The 21715-nt window shown below is 55.5% G+C and overlaps 1 protein-coding gene across 1 annotated transcript in view; it reads left to right on the forward strand.

Annotated features, from left to right (window-relative positions):
* The first annotated feature begins 4284 nt into the window (after positions 1 to 4284).
* Positions 4285 to 21715, forward strand: part of MXI1 (MAX interactor 1, dimerization protein) — a 32044-nt gene continuing 14613 nt past the window's right edge. The window contains exons 1-3 of the mRNA XM_026050685.1: positions 4285 to 4351; positions 4600 to 4741; positions 15360 to 15389. Coding sequence (XP_025906470.1) covers positions 4285 to 4351; positions 4600 to 4741; positions 15360 to 15389 — 239 coding nt within the window. The remainder of the gene's footprint in view (positions 4352 to 4599; positions 4742 to 15359; positions 15390 to 21715) is intronic.

Below are 21715 nucleotides of genomic sequence, written 5' to 3' on the forward strand. Positions count from 1 at the left end.
GCGCGGGGCGCGGCGCCGCCCGCCCCGCCCCTCCCCTCCGCGCCCCGCCCCGCCCCGCCCCGCCGCGCGGGCCGCGGGGGAGGGGACGGGCCGCACAAAGGCCGGGGCCGCCGCGGAGCCGGCCCGGGCCCCGCCGCGGGCGCGTGGCGCGCACATGGAGCCGAGCCCGGCGCGCTCATTGGCCGTCCGCGGCCCGCGGGGCGGGGCTGCGCGCGCCTCTCCGCCAATGTGCGGTGGCGGTGTCCCCGCCGTGACGTCACGCGTTGCTGAGCGGGGCGCGGGCTCTTCTCCCCCCCCCCAACGTCCCCGAGACAAACAGCGAAACCCGCGGGGCCAAAACCGCGCGTTTTCTCCTCAATTCWCCCTGTTTATTAATCTTGGCCCTTTTCCCTGTTCTTTCCCCAGTTTCTCCTCTCTCTGGGAGCCGCTCTGGCTACGCTCCCTGCTCGGTCGGGCAGTGCACCCCACACTGCAGAGCCCCCGTCACATCCCAGGGCCGCAGATAACAAAGCGGGAGCCAGGGCACCTTTCCGTATAAAAAGGAGAAAAAAAGGAAAAAGAAAGAAAAGAGAGGGGGGAAGAAAGGGAAAGAAAAAAAAAAAAAGAAAAAAAAAGAAAGAAAAACGATGTTTATTTCCCCACGTGCTAGCAGGGTAGTGGATGATAAATCCGTGCCACGGTGCCCCTGGAGAGCAGAGCGGCACAGGCGGGAGATGCGGGAGCATTGGGAAGCGGCGGTGCCCGCGCGGGAGCGCTGGGAAGCGCGGACTGGGCTGCAGGGTCCCCGTTGAGGAGCTCCWGCCTCCGAACGTCACCGTGCGGGTCCCCGCGGGGCGGGGGTCCTGCCCCCGGGTGGATGAGGCACCCGCCGCTCCGCTGCCGCGTCCTGAAACGCGCCGCCCCRGCACTGATCCCCTCTGGGGTCACCAGGCTCCCCTTGCCGTGGCTTCCCTGCCCGCACCGCGCAGGCTGCGGGATTTTCACTGCCGCGTTTTGAAGGGAAGCGGCTGCATCCAAACAACTCAGCTTCTGCGCGCTTGTTTTCCCTGGAGCCTGCGCTGGCAGGCAGCATTGCCGTAGCAGTGCAAACCTTCGCCTGTCCTGGCGCCTTCTGCAAAGTCCCTGCCTATTTATTAATTATTGTAAGTGGTGCATTTGGGGCTGCAGGGTCTCGTTCGGCYGGGCCGTGCTCGATGTGCAGCCTGGAGCGTCGCTGCCGCCGAGCGGCCCCTTTCCCAGCGCTGCTCCCGAACAAAGGACAGCGCTGCTGGAGCCGGAGGGCAGCTCCGGGGGCGCGAGGGGCTCCGGCGGGAAGGGCTGTTCTGTGGCACTCGTGGGATGCCTGGGAAGGCTCTGGCCGCTCCGGAAGTTGCGATGCTGGGACCTTGTGTCCCCTGCCTGCCGGCAGCTCCCGGAGCAGCCTCTGCCGCCTGGCTCGCGGGCCGGAGTGTCCCGGCGTGACCACCCGGAAAGGCGGCGGCTCCGTGTGGGACGTGGCTGTCCCCAGCCGGGCTGGCACCGCGATGCCTCATGGAGGGACGAATGCTGCGCGGGTCACGCAGGCGGCTGAGTCACGGCCCTGCCCTGGGGACGTCGGGAACAGCCCAGGTGACAGAGGTGACACGTGGGGCAGCCCCGGGCAGGAAGGTCAGGGGGCAGCCTGGCCAGGGCAGGACTTCCACTGAAATCCATGTTTTTATACGTCCCCTCATCCCACAGTCGTGGCCTTGGGTGGCAGCGGAGGGGCTGCAAGCCGCTCTGACCGCAAGCACAGAGAGCTGAGGAGCAGAGCTCGGTGTGGGCTCTGGGGCCACGTGGTGGAAATCACCAACTCGGTGTCCGCTTCCCTTCTACAACTGGCAGTATGTGGCCGTCTGTAAAATTACCTGAATCACTGGCTGGTGGGCTGCAGTCCTGCTGCCAAACAGCTCTGGTAACACGGAGTGCTTTAGCTGCTGGAACTCCACTGACTTGGTTTTGCACTTGGGCCTAGCGCAGTTCTCAGGGCGAACAACAAAACCCAGCGCGCCTTCCTCACGGGCAGACAGGGTTTGCAGGTGACCCGTTCCTTGAAACGGGAGCGCGGTGTGGAAGGAGCGTGACCACGGCGCGGGACGCGGCGGCAGCCCGTCCGAGGGGCGGCCCCGCGGCCGCGGGCCCTGCGCGTGGCCGCCGGTGGGTCAGCGGCGCTGGCAGCGCGGCGGGCGCCGCACACCGAGCCCGGCAGCTGCCGCCCGGGGCCGGGGCTCAGCCCGTGTCCCGTGCGGGGACTCAGCCTCGTGTCAGCAGCCGTTGCATCAGCACGTGACGGGTTCTTCGGATGTGAGGCCTTATCTATAATGGTCATGGTATGTAATGCATAGTGTTTTTACTGCGGGCACAGGCGTGTGTTGCCATATCCTCCTCCTCATACGCGAAGGCAAGCAGCTGTCCGGGACAGGAGTGTCCTGGTTTGGGACCCAGGGGAGCGTGGCGGGGACAGCTGCCCGGTCCGCTGGCAGCAGAGCGGGGACATCCTCCCCRCGCCCTGCCTGCGGCCCTGGCTGCTCCCTGACCCTCCAGCCAGCAGCAGGAGGGAGAGGGCAGCCGGTTTGGCCTCTGCTGTTGCATAATCCTGTCTGCACAAGAGGAAATGGGAGCCTTGCCGATGTGCTGGCAGCGGCTCCTTCTTGCAGCCTCTTCCATTGCCTGTGACTGTTCGAGGTCTTTTGTTGTCAGGCCGAGGTGAAGACCCTCCAGAAACCTGTAGTTAGCAGAGGGAGCCAGGGCTGCCCTCAGTTAATGTGCAGAGCTGCTGATGACCCAGCGTGGTCAAGGTCGGTATAGATGGTCCTCGGTGTCACAGGGATGTGGTGCGAGGAGCAGCTCGAGGCTGCGTGATGCTGCTCGTCAGCGCATAACAACCCTCTGCGTGGTGCCGTGGCCGCCGTGCTTTGTGTGTGAGCCGCTTCCAGCTGGGCCGGTTTGACTCGCACCGTGGAGGCCGTGAAGTCACGGGGAGGTCTCTCAGCAGCGCGGACGGGGCCGGGCGAYGTCAGGAAGTGGCCGCCGTCCCGCTCCAGGGCCGGGAAGCACCCGCCGTSCCGCTCCAGGGAGCCACTTCCCCGTTCATGAGTGCCCCTTGCTGTGCGTGGTGTGGGGCAGTTCCGGTCTCCCAGCCCTGGGCTGTGCGCTGGGCCCGTCGGGTGACCCGCACAGGGCACGTGGYGGTGCCGGGCGGAACCGGCTCCGTGTGGGGCTGGAGCAGCCGCTCCCGTCCCCGAGGGAGGGCGCAGGTGCCCCGGAGCCCCACRCACCCCAGCCTTTGCCGTGTGGTTAGCATGGGCTGGTGTCTGTGCCGGAGCGAGGCGGTGATCCCGCTCGCGGGTATCCAGAGCCACCGGTGTTTTCCGTCCTTGCCACTGGACGGATCCCGGACGCCACTGGGAAAGGAGGCCRGGCCGCGGCCGCTGCGCTGGGAGTGGGGCTGGTGCTTTTGGCTGTGGGTATGAGTCAATTTCCGCACCGCGGCTTCCTGGCGGATATTTGAACTGAGGGAAAGGCCACGGGGGATTAACGGATGCACTAGGAGGGCTGGGAATGGGGGGGGGGGGGGGGCGGGGGGGGGGCACCGCCCCCTTCCCAAAAGGGCCCGGGGGGCCGGGGGCTACACTTCCCCGGGGGCCCCCCGGGGGCCCCCCCCCCCGCGGGGAGGGGTAAGGGGGGGGGGGAACCTGCACTGGGATTGGGGGGTTGGATCTGAGATAGGAGTGGGAATGAGGGTGTCTGAATCCACGCTGGATTGGGTTGGGGGATGAGGGAGGATTGGGAAGGGGGAGCAAAATCCAGACTGGGGTTGGGCAAGGSGGGGTCGAGTCCAGGACAGAACTGGGACGAGGAGGATTGAATCCAGTCTGGGTTGAGTAGGGGGGTTGAATCCAAGACAAGATTAGGATGAAGGAGGTTGAATCCAGGCTAGGATTGGGAAGGGGTGTTAAATCTAGATGGGGTTTGGTTAGGAGGGGTTCAGTCCAAGACAGGGTTGTGATGAGGAGGGTTGAATCCAGGTTAGGTTCAGGTAGGGAAGGTTGAATCCAGGCTGGGATTGGGAAGGCAGGGTTGAATCCAGGTGGGGCCGGGATCCTGGCAGCAGGAGGCGGAGCTCCCATCAGCGACACCTGCAGCCTGAAGGTGCCCTGGGAGGAAGGAAGAGGAAGGATCCTGGTCCCCCCTTTGGGGAATAGGGCCCTTGCTTGGAATGGGGTCCTGGTGGTGATGGTAAATCCAGGGAGAGCAGGGGCTGCCATGGGGCTCTGGGCGGAAGGTTCCCGGGAGYGGGGCAGGCGTAGGGGTATCTTGGAGGAGAAGCATGGTGTGACCTGGGAGCTTCCTGAGGAATGCAGGAGGGAGCAGCGGCCTGGGGGCCCGTGCCAGGGGTCGGTGCAGCCACAAGCAGAGCCGAGGTGGCCGCATCCCCTTGGGATGTTTGAGGCACCGAGGAGAGGCTGAGGGGCAGGCAGCATGAGGCCTGCCGGTGCCCGCAACACCTTTTTATTATTATTTTTTATTATTTTTTTCAAGTTCTCCTTTTTCACACCCTGCCTGTTGATTCTTGCGCAGAGTGTGAGCACGGCTACGCCTCGACCTTTCCCTCCGCTCCAAGCCCTGCCCTGCAAGAGCCAAAGCCCCCGCGGAGGCTGAGCCGGGCCAGGAAACCCAGCGGCGGCAGCAGCAGCAGCAGCCACGCGAGTCCGTCCAACAGGTAGGGCCGAGCGGGACCCCGGCTGCGGGGAAGGAGGAGGAGAGAGCCCCGGTGCAGGGCAGTGACGAGCACCACGTGTGGCACCCCATGGAGCGYTGGGCACAGCAGCAGCCTGGTTTCCTTGAGGGCCAGGGTCATCCCCTCCTGCTGAAACCCAAGGGGCAATCCCCTGTCTGGTCAGGTTGTGTGAATTAAACATCTAGCGGTTCTTGAGGGACGAGACTTGCCCCTCGTGCTGAGATGAGAGGTTCTCTTAGGTGAATTTGGCTTCAGATTGTGTAATTAGCATAGGAAAAATTAAGCTTCTAGATAAGGAGTCTCCTACAGGTTCTGTCATTAAACACTGTGTCATACACTGTGCTTATGAGATGCAAAGGGTTTACAAAGCCTAGTTGCTCTTTATTTCCCAGTTTAAATCCAAGTATTCCGTGTCAATGTTTGCAGCCCACATGGTGGCTGTTTCTTCCTGCTGAGCACCCTGTTCTCGTGGCACAGCCCCAGAAGCGGCCCTTGGGGTTGCAGGTTGCTCCTGTGCTGCGGCCCCACTGCACTTCACTGAGGGGGCTCGTGGCTTTAGTCAGGGTGGGCACCCGCAGCAGCCAGCGGGGAATCGCGGTCACTGTGACGTGGCTTCCCTGGAAAACAAGGGAGACTTTTAAAACTCCTGCTTTGCATGCAGATGAAAGTAAAAGACAAAATAAACTCGGATTTAATGTGGATTGCCTCATCGCTTTGCTGTTTTGTTTATGAGCCTTGAAAAGGGTGGTTTTTGATTTGGGGGCTCAGAGGCACTTTTGTGTTTGACGTAAAGTGTCCTCCTCTGCAGGCTCCACGTGGGTCCTCCCAGCAGACCCCTGCCTGGCAAGACCTGGTGCAGCTAGGGCCGGGCCAGCCGCATATTTATATGTTTTGGGGAAATAATGGAGAGGGGGTTTTAATCAATTTGAGTTGTTGTGAGAGCAGGAAATAAATAAACAGCCACGATACCAAATGACTCTCCCTCTCCCCCACAAATGCAACTAATTTAATGAAGTTAAGATTTATAACAGAATCTGAAATTATATTACAATGTTAGATTGTCATTTGCAACTTCTCAGGCCCCCAGGCTTACAGAAAAGCCTGTTATTTTTCAGTCTGGTCCCTTACCCTAGGGAAATGCCAGGCACCTTTTCAGTCATGTGGGGAGCCCTCAGGCCTCCCTGAAGGCCTGTGCTGCTAAGAGCAGTTCCATGGGGAAGGTTTGATCTCCATCCAGTTCCCTCTTCCTTTTGTTTTCCTCCCTTCCCGCTGTCCCACCCTGTGCCCATGAGCAGCAAAGCTCCGGGACAGTYGCTGTGTGGGAGCAGCCTGTAGAGCTGGGAGCTGGCAGCCCCTGCAGCGAGGGGCACGGAGAGGCCTGTTGGACATCAGGTATCTCCCAAATCCAGGTGTCTCTGCTCCTTTGCTCTTGTAGCTGTCCCAGTGATGCGGCTCTTCATTGTTTTATTTCCTATTGCAGAGACTTTTCCTTTTCTGTTGCCAAGCCCTGTTTAAAACTTCTTCTTATACYTCTAAATTCCATTACTTTGTGCTGAATCTTTCTGTAGCCAGTGGCCCGCTGTTCTCAGAGGACAGAGTGGGGGCTGCAGCTCCTGAAATTCAGACCCAGGTGCAAGAGCTTAAAGGCACRCGTGGCTGCAAGTTCTGCCTGGTGCCCAAGGACGCCTGACTTACTGAGCACTGTGAACCTGAAAGTCTTTGGCTCTTCCCATAGCGTGAGGGCTCTTCCATAATTCCTGTTTCATTGTTGGGGAGCAGGTACAGGGAGCTGAGCTGAGTTTGTCCATCTTGGGCAAGAAGCCTGTGAAAGAGCAAGGTTCTGTCAGCCAGTCACTCCACTTCCTTTGCTTTGAGCCCCAGCCCCTCTCTGCCCACGTCCTTGGGCAGCCAAGCCCCCTAGGCTTTTTGGTGACATCTTTGCTGCTTCCTGACCCCTCGCTCTGTTTGTKTCTGGTTGGTGTTACCTTTTTTGACCCTTCTTTAGTCACTTGCGCTCATGTTGAATCAAACCGTGCTCCTCAGGGGAGCTGACGTTTCACTCTCTGCCTGTAGGTCTGGCCCCTGTGTCCTGAGGATGGATACCCTGCTTGCCAGCCTCACGGTGCCAGGGAGCTCTGTGCCTGGCTTGGGACTTGGCTTTGCTTCAAATGTGCAAACCCCAAGTATGATACAGAGAATGGATGGGATTTGTTGTGCTGTGTTATGCCATGTGTTGATAATGCACAGTGAGATTGCCACGTGTAACCTCAGGTAACAGCAGCATGATTTTGTCAAGGGTTAGCTGCACTAGTTACCTCTGCAAGGAGAGGAAACGGACAAGGCTGAGCTGTTAAGGAGGGAGCCCTTCTTCGTGTTGGGCTTGCAGGAGGGTTTAGCCAGCAGCGTTGCCTGTAGCCAGGTGTGAGCATGGATTCTCCCTCCTATCCCTCACAATGTGGGGGATAAAACACCCCTTGTTTCAGGCCCACCAGTTCATCCTGGCTGGGCTGCACTGATGGRGATGGTACCGTGCAGTGAGGAGAAACTTCAGATTTTGGTGCCATGGTGTCTTGAAACACCAAGTTTTCCAGTTGCTGAAGAGATATGGTGTCTTGGGATGGTGGGGAGGATGTTTGGGCCTAGTTTGGAATTGCTCATCTCGTGTTTCYGTTAAGGAACATTGTATTCAGTGAAGCTGGCTTAATTAATATTCCTTAATTATTAGGGTTTTTTTCACATTGCCCTACTCTGCACTCTCTGTGTCCTCTTCTGTAGGTACTGAGTCACCTCTGGCAAACGTGGACCTTTATCCTTGGTGCTTTGGTTTAACCCACCCCTCCCGTTAACAGGGCCTTTGTCTCACCTGCAGCCTCGTGTCCCTTGCCTCTCCTCTCTGTGAGTGACACATCCTCCTCCTCCTTGCTCCTGCTTGATCTTGCAGGTGCCTTTCTGTCCCCGAGCCAAGCCCGTCTTTGCAGTCACSCCGCTGGGGTAGTTGGAACTGCTGCTGTTCGGTGCCTTCTGGTTATTCCTGCCCCACTTCTGCCCGGGTCCAGCGGCTGCCCTCAGTCGCTTCCCTTCCGAGGGAGCTGGATCCTGCACCCTCTGCTCCCTGCACTGCTGAAAACAGGGTCTGTCTTTGCTGGCTGCCCTCAGCTCTCCTCAGAGGCCCTGGGGCCCTGCGCTTGGCGGCCGCTGCCTGGATCTGCATCACGAGGCGCTGCCTCGCGGATCAGCTCCACGGGAACAGACCTGCTCTGCCCATCCTTCTGCATGGATCCCTGTCTCCCATTTCTGTCCTGCCTCCCATACTTACAGTCCCTGTCGTGTGCATGATTTCGCTTCAGTTCTGCTGAATCCAGCTTGAAGTAGCCTAGATGATTTTCAACATTATCTTAATTGCTTACTATTACTGTGCGTGCTCTGTGACGAGCAGGCGCATGGACAGAGAGCTTTTCTCCTCCTTGGCTTTGATTAAAGCTCTTCTGTATAAGAGACTTGGTTATTCTGTGAGCACTTGTAGTGTATCTCCTTTCTCCTGTTACACTATTGAGAAGGGAGCATTAACTGAGTGCCAGAAGTCATGGACAGGGAGAGATGAAATTGGGCCGGTTGTTGGGGCTGTTGCTGCAGTGGCCAYTGGGGCAGGCAGGTCCCAGGCGTGGCAGGGAGAGGTGGCACCCGCTGGCCTCGAAAAGCAGGGCTCAACCTGCAGCTGCTTGGGAGCTGCTCTGCAGGTAGCTTGGGCACCTGGAAGCAGCAGCAGGAGGCAGCAGCTTTGCTCCCTTGGTGGTATTTGCTGCCACTTGTGAGCCAGGACAGTGAGAACAGAGCAGATTGGAGGGCTCCTCTTTCCTCAGACTCCTTTTTCTCATGGATCTGTATCCCATATGTTAGTCAGGTATGTCCTCTTGGGTAGGATATAATCCTGAATTTCAGGAGACGTGGATTTGCTTCCTGGTTTTGTTACAGCCTGTGCACATCTCCGTGCCTCAGTGTCCCTGGTGCAATATGTACACAACTGACTTGTTAATTTTCTCTTTCCAAGTACACCTCCCCTCCCTGCATCTCTGGTATTGCAGCAATAGAGTGGTAGCGTGAGAGAGAACCAACACGTGCAAACAGCAGTGAGGCCCAAAGCCACGCAAATGCCATCAGCTGCTTCTAAAACAAGCAAGTTTCAKCCAGGTGGCATTTGCTCAAAAAAACTTTTTTTCCTCGCTGTGGAGAAAAAGGGTACTGTCCCCCTCGTCCTGGTGGCCCTCTGGAAGGGCGGAGGACCTGACTTGCAGGGAGGGCCACCGCGGGAAGCAGTGGGGCAGCAGCTCCCCCCATTCCTGGCCGCGTTGAGCAGGGAGGGCTGCGTGAGCGGCCAGGCTGGGGTGCTGCCCTCCGTGTCTGATCCACGTGCTCCTGCTCCTGCGGGTGAGCCGGCTGGGCAGGCAGGAGGGGTTTCTGCGGGATCTTGCCTCAGGTGCAGGGCAAAGCTGAGCTCTGGACAGCTTGTTTCATGCCTGCCCCCTCCCGGTAGGCCAGGGTGAGTGCTTGGCAAGTCACGTGAAGCCGAGCCTGTCACAGGAGACCCCAGATAACCCCTTCCTTGTGTTGTGGCTTTTCCCCAAAGTTGAGCCATGTGGACTGGCTGGCCATGTCCATCCACAGAATGGGAGCAACGCTTTGGATCTGTGAAGTGGCCCAGGAAACCAGGCCCAAGAGGTCTTCCTTGAGGCACCCAGAGGGACAGAAACTGCATCTCCAGCTTCTCTGTTTCTCAGCTTCCCGCTTGGAAAACGAGGACGCCCGCCAGTCAGCGTGCCGGGGAACTGGCTGCCCTGCTCTCCGTGGGGCCACAGAGAAGCCTGTAAGGAAGCAGACGGCTCTGCCTTCGGAGCAGGGCTTGGCTTGAGGCCACACGTTGCACAATGAAGAGAAAACAAAATTTTGAATAGCTGCTTGGTCAGCAAAGCGGGTTGCTCGCGGCCGCGCGGGGCCCTGGGCGGGCGGAGGGGGCGGCAGCCGCCCTTGGCGCCGGGCAGGACCGGGCTGTGCAGGGAGCCGCGGGGCAGGGAGCAGCGCTGCCGGCGCCGGGCAGGCCCCGGGGCTGCCTTGGGCCTCCGGGGGGGTCACCTCCCCACCTGCACCTCGCACTGGCTGTGCAATTCCTCCTTTTGGACCCGAGAATCGGATGGCACAGACGTCCTTGCTAGGTGTCTCTCTGGGATGCCCAGGAGCCGCTAACACTAATGCAGTCCTTACCCTGGGATTTAGAGAACCCAAGCTCAGTTCCCTGCTGTGCCACAGGCTTTTGTGTGACCTCGGGAAAACCAGTTAGCTTCTCTGTGCATCGGTGTTGTGGCCTCTCTGTGTAAAAAGGGATAGGGAATAGTTCATGGCAGAGGTGCTGCAAACAGAAACACAGGTGATGAGATGCAGCTACCAAGCTAGGAACGGCTGTGTAAATACTGCAGGTAACTTTGGAGACCTTGCTTCTTCAAGGCTTGTGTGCAGTCTACCTTGTACAGGTGGTGGCTTTGACCGAGTGCTGCAGGAGCCTTTCAGGACAGGGCTGGTACCCTGGGCTAGGGGACTTGCTGCTGTCATCAGCAACCTCATTGGGAGCTGCAACRAACTTAGCTGCAACAGAACGTGGGACAATTTCTCCTTGCTCAAAGATGAGTAAACAGGAGCAGGTGCCAGTGCGGCTGCATTCCCTTCCCTGATGGAGACRGAGAATGTGAACTTGGAAGAGGGACTAACTTGATCCGGGGAAAGAGCTTTGATCAGAGCCTTGGGAGGAACCTGATGCCGTTTCAGGGTGAACGGACAGAAAGAGGTAGCCAGGGTCTGGGGCCAGGTCAACCTGCTGTATCTTGGCTGACATTGATGCGAGGGTAAAATGTGGCCTGTTCTGTGAAACGCGGCCTGTTCTGCCCGCTCCACATGGCTGCTCGCAGCRGGGCGCTTGGGATCACAGTGACAGAGACAGCTTTGGGCTCGGTGTCATGTGCAAGGGGGCCTTTTGTGGGATTCCCCACGTGGGGCTGTGCCTGGCTGGGAGGCTGGTGTCTGCGGGAGGGCCTGAGCAGCGGGGCACGTGCTGCAGCCGAGCTGCCTCCTGCCCTTCCCGCCCAGACCACTGGCAGCGTGCGGAACACGAGCTGYCCTCCCGGGGCTCCGCGCGCTCCTCCGGGCAGATTCACAAGCTCCTTATGGACACTTGACGTTTCTATTGACAGAAACTCTTGGCACTTGTGGCGCAGTTCCCTTGTTGGGCTGAAGGTCTGGTCTGGAGCAGCTGATGGAGCTTTCCTGTAGGCTTCGTGAGTTGTGCCGTGTGCCCTTGTCTTGGACTAGTTGTGGTGCTGTCTGCTGCTATTTGAAATGCTGCAGTTCTTTAGCTGGTAGCTTTTGTTTTGTTCACGTGGGTCAGTCAGTTGATTTAAAATTTAAATAAAATGGTACTTCTTGTTCATCTGTGTTGTCACTTGGCAGTTTCCAGTAGAAGTGATTTTTGAGGAAGAAAAAGGAGAGAGCAGCAGCTTAATTCCGTTTTTGCCAGAGCACTAATTTCTCTTGGCTTTGGGACTKGAAGAAGCCATTTCCCGGGGGGAACGTGGTGTCCGGGCGAGCAGGCGTCCTGGGGGCAGGAGGTGGCAGAGGACACGGGTGGAGGGGCCGGTGGTGGCACCAGGGCGGCCGGCCCGGCTGGACGGTTACGGCTCGGGGAGCCAGGCTGGGGGCTCGCGCGAGCTGGGGCGCCTTCGTGTCGGGGTTAACCTGCTCCTAGAGCAGCGTGGGGTGAGCCCGGCTCTGGGTTGTTGGTGCTGCCATCGAGGACAGGGGTTGGAGAGCTGCCTTGCCCTGCCTGGGCACCCTGCAGCACCTCCTGAGCTCGGAAGAATTGCAGGGTGTTGGGTCTGAGCATGAGGCCACACAAGGACACGTGAGAGCTGCCTCTCCCGAGGCACTTTAAGAAGCCCTGACAACACGCCAATAGGCTGCAAATGCATTTGTTGGGCTATTTATCAATATTAGATGTGTCAAACAGAAAGGTCAGTTGTGTTTAATGTCATGTGGCAGCTTTGTGATGGTAATTACAGTAAAAACACCAGTGAAAGGGGAGTTTGGTGCTCTGTAGAGCTTGTTGCTCCCCAGCGCAGTTCGTTTTGCCGCTTACCTGTGTGAAGGTTTGGCAGCCCCTGCCCTGGCACAAGGCGTTTTGTTGGAACAAAGAAAATGGGGTAAACTGATAAATTATTTACAATGTCTCATTCAATTCATTTTTCACTTAGGGAATTCAGTGTCGCTTAAGGTTTTGGGGACACCTTGTTCCAAGGTTGGATTGCAGCAATGGCCATTAAAAGATGCAGAGAGTTTGGTGCATCTGACCTTAAATTAGTGGCYGACAGTTGCTGCTCTGCGTGTTTCCCGTTAATTCACGGGCAGTTTCACAGATCTGGGAAGAGGAGAGCCAAGCTGCGGTTTCCCYTCCTTCAGCCTCGTGCCTTTCATTGTCGCATTGGGCCACCCCACTGCTCAGGCTGCTGTGTCCTGTCCCCACAGGTTAAGCTGCAGCGCTCGCTCCTGGTGCCTGAGCTGTCCTCCAAACGCGTTCAGCAGGATTCTCCTGCTTACATAACATTCCTTAAGTTTTTAGGGACTGCTGCCAGTGTGGCCGCTTCCTCTCGGAGAAGTGACTGGGTCAGAGATGCGGCTTGGAGGAGGCGGCTGGCGCGGCCGTGGAGCGGGGCCGCCCGCGCGCGGCAGGTTTGTGACAGCTCCRTCCCTGTCACCAGCCGTGGGCTCCTTGTGCCACCGGCCACAGGGACGGGGGCTCTGTCCGTGTGTCACCAGCCATGGGGATGGGGGCTCTGTCCTCGTGCCCCTACTCCACGGCGGCAGCTGAGGGCAGCAAAGCAGCGCTGCAGGAGGGCCGAGTGTTACAAGCAGCCCCGGCCGGAGCCCCGGCTTTGGGGGCGCTTCCTGGCCCGGCTCTTCATCCTTTCATTCCCTTGCAGCCATCCAAGGCYGCTGGCGTCCCGCAAGGATGGAGCGGGGCAGAACCCTCTGGCCTCCCCCTGGTACAGGGACCGTCTTAGCTAGAGGCCCCCAGTTGTGCTGGGCTCTGTGGCTATTCTCAAGCTTTTCCTGCTTTGCTTTATTTTGCTTTGTTTTTCCTGAATGCAGCATCAATAGAGATTCCTGGACTTTTTTTTTTTTTCCTGTTTTCCTGATTTATTAACAGCACTGTCCTCATTTAACTCCAGATAAGTCTTAGGAACATGTGCAACCCAAAGGCAAAGGGAGGAAATGAATCTCTTGATCAGGAACTACAGAAAATCAAAAGAATTATGAACAGAAGATGGAGGTTTTTTTTTTTTTTCTTTTTTCTGTGCCTGTTGTCCAAACTGAGAGAAATGGCCACAGAAAATGCACGTTAGAAAATCGAGGGGCAAGGAGGGAACTATTTTTTTTTTCTACATTTAGATTAAAGGAAAATTAAAAACTTTTCCAAATGTCCTCAGTAATACTAAGTAAAGGGGAGACAATAGAGGTGGSATTCCCATGCGATTCACAGACATCGCTGAGATGCTTTTGTTTGCATGCGGCCGCAGGGAGAACGTGTTGGGGGGGGTGGTTTTTGTTTTTAATTTGCCACTGATATGGTTAAAAGTCACAGCATCGATCTCCTGACTCAGTGAAACGCCTGTGCCCTCTCTCAGCTCTGCTGCTCCTCAGCAAGGAGATGGGTAATGAAGAGTCTCCCGGGCGGGAGGAGTGCGGAGGACCCGCTGTTTTAATTTTGTTCACAGCGTGGGGCCCAACTTCGTTCTTTCAGTGCTGGCCTTCATAATTGGCTCAATATAACATAGGARTTCCAGGCCTGGCCTCCCTCGGGCTGCTAACGGAGTGGCCAAGAAGAGGGCAGAGCCTCCGGCAGGAGCATAAGGTGAACAGGATGGAGAAGGGTGTTCCAAAGAACCCGGGGGCCCTGAGTTCCCAGGGACCTTGTCTCGGCCTTTGGAGGGTGAATTTGCCCTCAGCTCCATTCAAGGAGCTGGGCCCTTCATTCCAATTCAACCCACCCACACGGGTGGATTTTCCCGGTTTAGACTCCACAGGGAATGTGGTTTTGGTTCTGGGAGAAGTTCCTGGCCTAGGGATGCGTTAGGGTCGTGGATGATTCCCAGGAAGCAGCCTGAAGGGCTGCGGCGATGCTGGTGAGGGGGAAGGGCCGGGGGGATGTTGGGAAAGTGCGGCAACCAGAGCGGGAATGGCCGGGGGGCATTGGGAACGCGCGGCCCGGCCTGCAGCGAGGGGCTGGCGTGGTTCCTGCCAGGCACTGCTACCCGTTTGGGCTCCTCTTGGTGTGGACTCGTCTTGGAGTGGGCTCTCTGAACTTGGAAATCTCAGAATTTGGAAATTTCTGACTAGAAACTCAGAATTTGGGCTCGTTGCAGGGAGCTCTCGTGCAGAAGCGTTTTGTTATTGCAGGGTTTCCCTCGGAGCGCGGCCTCCRTGCCGTTCCCTAATTGTAGCCCTCTCTGCAGGATTCTCCAGATGGGGGATAGAGGATAATCTTCTCGGAGCTCCGGAAGAAATGTGATGCCAAATTACAGAAAATAGATCCTTTTTATTAAGCTCTTGGGCTCCTTTTACTCTTATTTTGAGGTGACCTTCTATTAAACAGACATGTTGGATGAATGGCCATCCTTTTTAAATAATCCTGGACAAGTCTACCTGGGTTATTAAGAACATGGTTAGATTAGCAATCCTGAAAGATTTAAATTTCTCCTTCGCTGTTACCAGAGACCATGGAAATGGGCTTGCCCTCTGTTTCCAGTTGGTCCCATTTTCAGGTGGGAGCTCTGAGCYGCTTCGTCGGGTGGCCACAGTGCCACTTTGCGGATCTCTTGCTCATGTTGCAGCAGCTCATTTCAGTTCTTGAGGGGTTTCTGGGCACCCTGAAAGTGCCCTTCAGCCCCGCTGCTCTTTGCAGACAYGGCAATTCGTGCACATCCCATCCCGTGTCTAAATGCTGGGCAAGTGCCAAGTTCTGCCTAGTCTGACATATCTGGTGCCTAGCCACCCAGTGATTCCTTGGCTGGTCCTCCCAGAGCCGTTTCGTCTGGGAGATCCCTGAGTGTTTTGTGCACATTAAATAGGGCTSTGCAAGTTCCTGTTTTGGGAGGTAATATCAATATTTTTACAGGGTGGATGGAAAAACTGAAGCACCAAGAAGGTGACCACAGTCCAGGGCTGAACTGGGGGCAGAGCCACAAATCCAGGCCAAAAATGCTCAACTGCGCTTCCCTGTCCTAGTCACTGCTCTCCTGAGGATTTCRTGTGCCTTTAATTCCCCGGGATGGTTGCTGTAAGGCCAGGAAGAGCACTGGCCTTGCGTGTAGCTAGGAAATGTGGACTTGGGATGGGAGGAATCTCTTCTTGTCAGGCACAGAAGGAGCTTGCAGCTGTAGRTTTTAGTATAGGCACTTGGTTGGCTTTATGCAGAAAAAGAGGGATGTTTAGAGCTTGTGATGTTGAAATTCTGCACTGGGAGGTCTAAGGTGACTAATCCAGATTTTTGTTTGTCTTCCAGGTCAACACACAACGAACTGGAAAAGAACCGGTGAGTGGCTGATGGGCTGGAYACTAAGGAACGCGTCCCGGGAGGGCGGTGAGCGCAGCCGGAGCCCTGCGGGCGCCGCGGCGGTGGCTTGGGCAGCCTCGCGGGCCGCCCTGCACCAGGTGCTTGTAAAAGTGACTTTTACAAGAGGCAACGCACAAAGATCTGAGAAAGGAACAGTTTTTTCTTTTTCCCCCCCTCTCTCTCTGTGCCTTTCTGAAAAGGCAAGAAGTGACCCAGTTTTGTGACTAATCTGTATGCAGAGTAAATGCTGCTCCRCCGCTGACAGAGTGCGGGGTGAACGGGGAGGCTGCTGCAGGCTCAGGTTTCCTGGGCCCTCCACAGTTGGCAGGAGCCTCTGCTGCCTCCCACCCGCCGCAGTGATCCCTGCGGTGCAGGAGGTGCCGGGCTGCCCTGAGGGCTCTGCCCCACAGCGCTCCCGTCAGGACCTTCTCTTCCAACCTGTTCCTGGGCTCAGCCTGTTTGTCCTTGGTCTGGATGGGGTTTTAGCAAGCCTTGCACTTCTGTTACTTGGCTGACTCCGCTCTGTGACTCAACCCTTTTGTAGCAGGAGTTCAAGTAAGATAAATACCACCGAGGCAAGGGAGCTAGTTCACACACAGATCAGATTATAGCCTTCCATTCAGGATGYTACGGTTAAGGTTGTGTCAGGGTTTCCGTTGTAAGCCTATCTTGGGTTTTTGTTTGTTTTTCCCCCATGGGATTTTGGGTTTGGGGTTTCTGTACTTTGTTTATTTTCTCCCATGGCTGCTGGAACAAAAGCAGCACCCTGGCCAGCTGTGCCCGTGAAGCGTCCCYGGGTGGGCAGACTCCTCTTCCCTGCCAACAGCCATCCTTGAGCAGAGGCTTTTAGCAGGAATCAGGTKGCCAGGGCTTTGGAGGCTTCAGACACGTGTGGAGCCCCTTGCAGATAAGCTCTTCCCAAAGAGCACTTGAAGGACCAGAGCTGGGCACCTCAAGGGGCAGGTTGCCCCCTGTTACGTGGGGAAGCAGCTCTGGGTGGTGTTTTTGTGGTGCTGCCTGTATCACCTGTTGGTGCAGAGTTGCTCTGGCCCTGCCTTTCCTGAGTGATGCAGGGAGGCTCCTCACTGGGGTTTTGTTTMCCTCCTGCCCCTCTGAGCCTGGCTCTGTCCCCGTCCCAGGCTGAGCTGTGGTGAGGAGCACCAGCCCCTCAGCTCTCTAGGTCTCCGTGCACCTTATCTACCAGCGAGAGGAGGAGGATGCAGTGCTGGGGTTGGACCCAGAGCTCAGAAGGCTCTCTCTTTCTCCATGACAAGAGTAAGCGGGCGCTAATTCAGTGTGCTTATTAGYACATCGTTACTGCAAATGCCGCTTGACCCAAGCGCGGTGTGGGAGCAGGACTGCTGCCCTTGGCCTTCCTCTTCCCAGGAAGGTCTTGTGCTTGATCCTGCATGGACAGACTGCTCCTGGGAGCCTTGCTGGGAGCTGCTGCTGCGCTGGGACCTGGCGGGCCCTGCAGCGGCACCGCTGCGCTCCTCGGGGCCCTGCCAGCCCTGGCACACGGGTTCCAAACTTGCATTTATTTCCAGAGGCGGCAGCAGCGTTTTCYGAGTGAGTGGGATTGCTTCCCGGTYGGGTTTTCACTGTGTTTTATTTGCTGTGTCGTTAAGTTTGTCAGCGTCTCCAGACTTAACTGTTGCAAAGATAAAAGCCCTGATACTAATGGCTCTGCTGCTGGCAGGTGCTCATTTTCCCTATTCTTTGAGATTATTCCTTTTGACTCTCACTGTTATCTCCATTATTGACACACACTATAATTTTCAAAATTGTCCACTATTAGGTCTCTGACTCTGGTATTTTTTTCTCCTGTCTGCTAGCTGCAGCTTTCTTATGTTCAGTTAAATTTTAACCCATTCAACAATTACACGAGCTGCTTCAAGCCATAAGAAGGGAACAGCAGAAAATGTTCTCCTGCATTTTGAATATGCAGTTTAACTTGGACTCAATTGTGTTTGCATCAGGATTAGGAATCTTGTACCTCTTTGATGTCCAAAAGCGGCTAAAAATACATACAAATAAATTCATGTTTTAAGCTTCAGTCCTCATCTCTTAGTCTTGAAATATTTCATGTACACTACTATGATTAYAGTAAAGAAATGCTTGATTTGGTGCCCAATAATAACCATAATATTTAAGTGACTCCTTTCTGCTTTGATTTGGTTTCTTATCCGAAGAGATTGCTGTGACATTTATAGAAGGGGCTTTGTTTGATTTATAAAAGATTAAAGTTAATTTATAGTTACAATGTGACATTAATCCTCCTGTTGGAAAATTGTCTGTGCTGGCTATTTAATAGGCATGCGTTTCAGTTTATCTCTGCCCAAGATGAGTCATAGCCTGCATTTAAACATGAGACCGGTTTTCTGCTTCTCATAAGCTGTAAGACGTAACCAGTGCAATATTTTTTAGTCCTTTATTATCAAAACACTAAATCAAAATCTGAATACTCATCAAAATCTGAAGTTCTTAAGCAAGAACYGGTGGTTTGTGTAAGAGAAAACGCTGAAGAGCAAGTGATTAAAATAGAAAAACATTTTCTGAAAGGGGCTGAGAAGTTCAGACCCAGGTGAGGTTGCACACGTGTGTATGGACATGTAATGCAGATTAGAACAGACTGCAGTCGACAGGCAGCAGGGTTGGAGGTGGTCGGTGAGCTGGTTTGGCGCGGCCATGGCCGGCGCGGTAGGAAAGGCCCTGCCCGGCGCTGAGGCGATGGCGCCGCGCTGAGGAGCCGCCATCTTGGGAGGGCAGCGCGGCGCTGCCCGCCCTCAGAAGGGTTGTGTTTGTGAAGCTCTGCGTCGCATTTTCGTTAAAATGTCTCTCTGTTTATATCCTAGCGGGGTCTGTTTGCCTCTGGTGATGACTGTTGGGTGGCAGGGCCACCGTGGGTGCAGCCTCGGTGCATGGGCGCTAGAAAGCCCTGAGATGAGGAGCACCRTTCACCTGCGGAGGCACTAAGAAAATAGCAGGGGTCAGAGATAACAGGGTCGGGAAAGCCCTTATCACTAGGGAGGGGGTTGTGTTTTGTTGCTATCATGTATAGAGAAGTCTCCCCAGCAGTGTGTTATTTTCCCAAAGCTTTTGCTATTTTTTTTGTTTAGTTTTGATCTATCTCACAAAACTAGGCATGAGTGGATTCCTCCTGGGATTGTAATGCAGCCAAAAGAAGGAAGTTGAAGCTGAGTAACTGAGTATTAGGGCAAGCTTCCCTTGTGCTAGCAGAGATGCATAGCTCAAAGAGCACGCAGGTTTGAGGAGGGGAGGAAGCTTTGGGAGAAGTGTTGAAATCAGAATTATCTGAACATCTTGTAGCTCTCCAGAAGATACCCGTTTTAAAAGGGGTGAAGAGGCAGAAGGAATTCTGAGCCGAGCAGTTGGAAAGCTCGTGGGCARGGCAGAAGTGCCAGGTGAAGAGACCTTACGTCCCCTCTCCTTGGCGCCTCCTGAACGTGCAGCAGTAACCGRGGGCTGCAGTTCTTGGCTGTTCAGACTCCCATGGGAATCTCCGGTGGCTCCCTGCCGTGCTGGAGAGGCTGCAGTTAGCTCGTGGCAGCGCGTTCCTGCCCACGCCGAGCTGGGAGCCTGGGCAGCAGGCAGGGAGAGCAAGGAGAAGGAACCGGCACGGCGCGACTGCCCCCGGAGCCGCTCGGCTGCCCGCGGAGCACGTGGCTTGCCAGGCTCTGCAGCAATTACGTAATGTGCTCCGTGCTGGCGGGCGCCTGCGCCGGCAGCGCCACGGCACGCGGAGGGGAAGGGGTTTGGCTGCAGAGCCCGGTGCTCCGGCGGGGAGGGCGTTATGGGCTCTGGKTGCTGCTGGTCAGGAGAGCTGGAACAGGAACTGAACCCTGCAAATTCCCTCTCCTCTGGAGTCAGCTTTGTGGTCAGGTTAACTTTGTGTTGCGGGTGTTGACAGCACGTAGTGTTTTGCTCATTAATAAAGCTTGGAGGCCGTGGTATTCCCTGCGGCAGCCACACCATGACCAGTCCATGGAGCACGTAGGTTCCTGCGGCACGTGCAGAGGTTGGAGCCAGCCCGTGTCCTGTGTGGGAGCCTCTTGAGAGAGCTGAACCCTCCCGCCTCCGGGATGGACACGGAGCAGGAGGCATCTGGCTGCCTTGGACCTGGGAGCTTGAGTGGCGAATGTGACATTTTCAGCTGAGACCAGCCTTGTTTAACAAAGTTGAAACATGTGCCCGGAACACAAATACTAGGGGGTAAGATCCAGGTAACTGCTACCCCACTCTGCCCCTCTCTGGTTCATGTGGAGAGTGAAATCTGTGGGGCTCTGTCTTGGGTCTCATTTAGAGCAGTTTGCAGATTAAAGGTGCTGGAGAGCTGCTCTTTCTGTGCACGTTCAGTTTTTCTCATCACTGCTGATGTCAGGCTGCTTTTTGCTGTGGTGCTGTTACCGCGTCATGCTGCTCCAGGAGCTCGCCGTCCGTGTTGTAAAACACAGATAAGGTCTCTTTGGGTGACTGCTACTCTCGTTCGTGAGATAAGCCCAATTGTGAGTGAATCAAAATTAGACTTTTGCACAGTCTAAAGTCTGTGGAGGCTTTGTTTCATKCTGGCTAAAAAACAACATTTTGAATTCAGAGTAAAACAACTCAGAAAGGACAATTTCTATGCCAAATTCTGAAGGAAACAAAATGATCTTCATTTTGTTGGAAGTCCTTCAGTATTGCTCAGAATGGAATTTCTAGTTTTGGTGTTCTTTCTGTCTTGAGAAAAATCATTCCTTTCTTCTCCCAGATATTCTCTCCACCCCTCCATGAACCCAATAGCAATGAGAGAAGGAAAAAGAGAAGGAACAATACTATTATTTTGGATAATTTGCCTCAAAGCAAAATGTTTTATTTGAGCAATGTTGCACAACATTTTAGAGACACTTSCTGATATATTTTCCTCCTGTAGTATGGAAAAAAGTGTCAACACAGTCTGCTTGGGCTTGCTGTGAGCATCTGCTGAGAATCTTGTTCCTTTTGCCTCCTGGAAAGGAGACTTCAGACATTACCCCAGCTTGGAAAGAAGCCTACTCTAGAGTTAGGTCTCCCAGCTTGCTGCCTGAATTCCTCTGTCTGGAATCCTGTAGTTAAAACTTCCACAGCAGTGAGTGGCCCCCTCTCTAGTAGTTGTTTACTGGTCCTTCACTGCTGCAAAGGAACTGGGAGACAGAGCAGAGACTACTGTGGGTGTACCATGAGAACAGTTACCTGCRCTCAGGTGGTGTCCAACTTGGAATGACCACTGCCAGCTTTGGTTCTTGGATCTCTTCCCAAATTTCCATCTTTGGATTTCTTCTGGATGCCACAGTTTTCTTTTAGGCTGACCCTTTCCTGTGTCCTTATGGTCATTCTGCCGTAATTAAGACTGGACAAACCCACCCTGCCATTGGTGGGGCTGGAAAGGGAAGCCACTGACTGCAGGTAGGAAGCCAAGCACGCTGCTTTCCTGGCTGCTTTCTCCCTATGTTTCCCATATCTCTCCCAAACGCCTCCCAGGAGGCTCCTCAGGCTTTTTCCTCCTGGGGTGCTGCTCATTGAAATGCCAAGAGCCAGAAATTCTGATGTGACAACTTGCCTTGTTCAAGTGACTGACGTTGTGTATGGACCTGAAAGCACTGCTAGCCAAAGGCCACCTGGGGAGCTTCTGCCTCAGAGAAGGTGAGATAATAGGAACACAGTTTTGAGACAGATTACCTGTTACCGGCGAGTTTCAGGGCTTCGTTCTCGTAGGGCAGGAGCCGGCGCTGCCTGCAGCTCTTTGTGTGTGCTGGTCTCTGTCTGTATCTCATGCACTTGCTGAGGCTGCTATAGCAGTGTGGCCCCTGCAGCCTGGTGACAACCCAAGGAAAACTCCATGTGGAATAGGAAACACAGGCACAAAGTGTTCTTGTTTTCCCTTGGGGATGCAGCCTGGGATTACCAGAGTATCGTGAGCTTGAGAACCGCGATGAGGAAGGAGAGTTGCTGCCAGAGCCTCCATCAATGGGTGGGAGCACAAACGTGAGAGGAGGGCACAAAGCAAAGGTACCTCTGCTGCTGGGGCATCTCATGAGGTCTTGCGTCAGGCCTCAGGGCTCCTACCTGAGGAGCCCTCTGAGTTGCACGGTGCCTGTAGCACACGTGTGTCGCGGGTTTGCTCGGCCTCAGCTGGGCACGAAGGCAGAGCACCGCCCCCTCAGCTGCCTTCCCGCTGCCCCGGGCTCCCAGTTTCCTCCCACACAGTGTGTGACAACCAGGAAACGATTAAATGGGCAGCGTGCACCCAAGGGTCAGCAGTTCTC

Source organism: Nothoprocta perdicaria, unplaced genomic scaffold, assembly GCF_003342845.1.
Source record: "Nothoprocta perdicaria isolate Ctin4 unplaced genomic scaffold, notPer1 scaffold_7, whole genome shotgun sequence".
Classification (NCBI taxonomy): domain Eukaryota; kingdom Metazoa; phylum Chordata; class Aves; order Tinamiformes; family Tinamidae; genus Nothoprocta; species Nothoprocta perdicaria.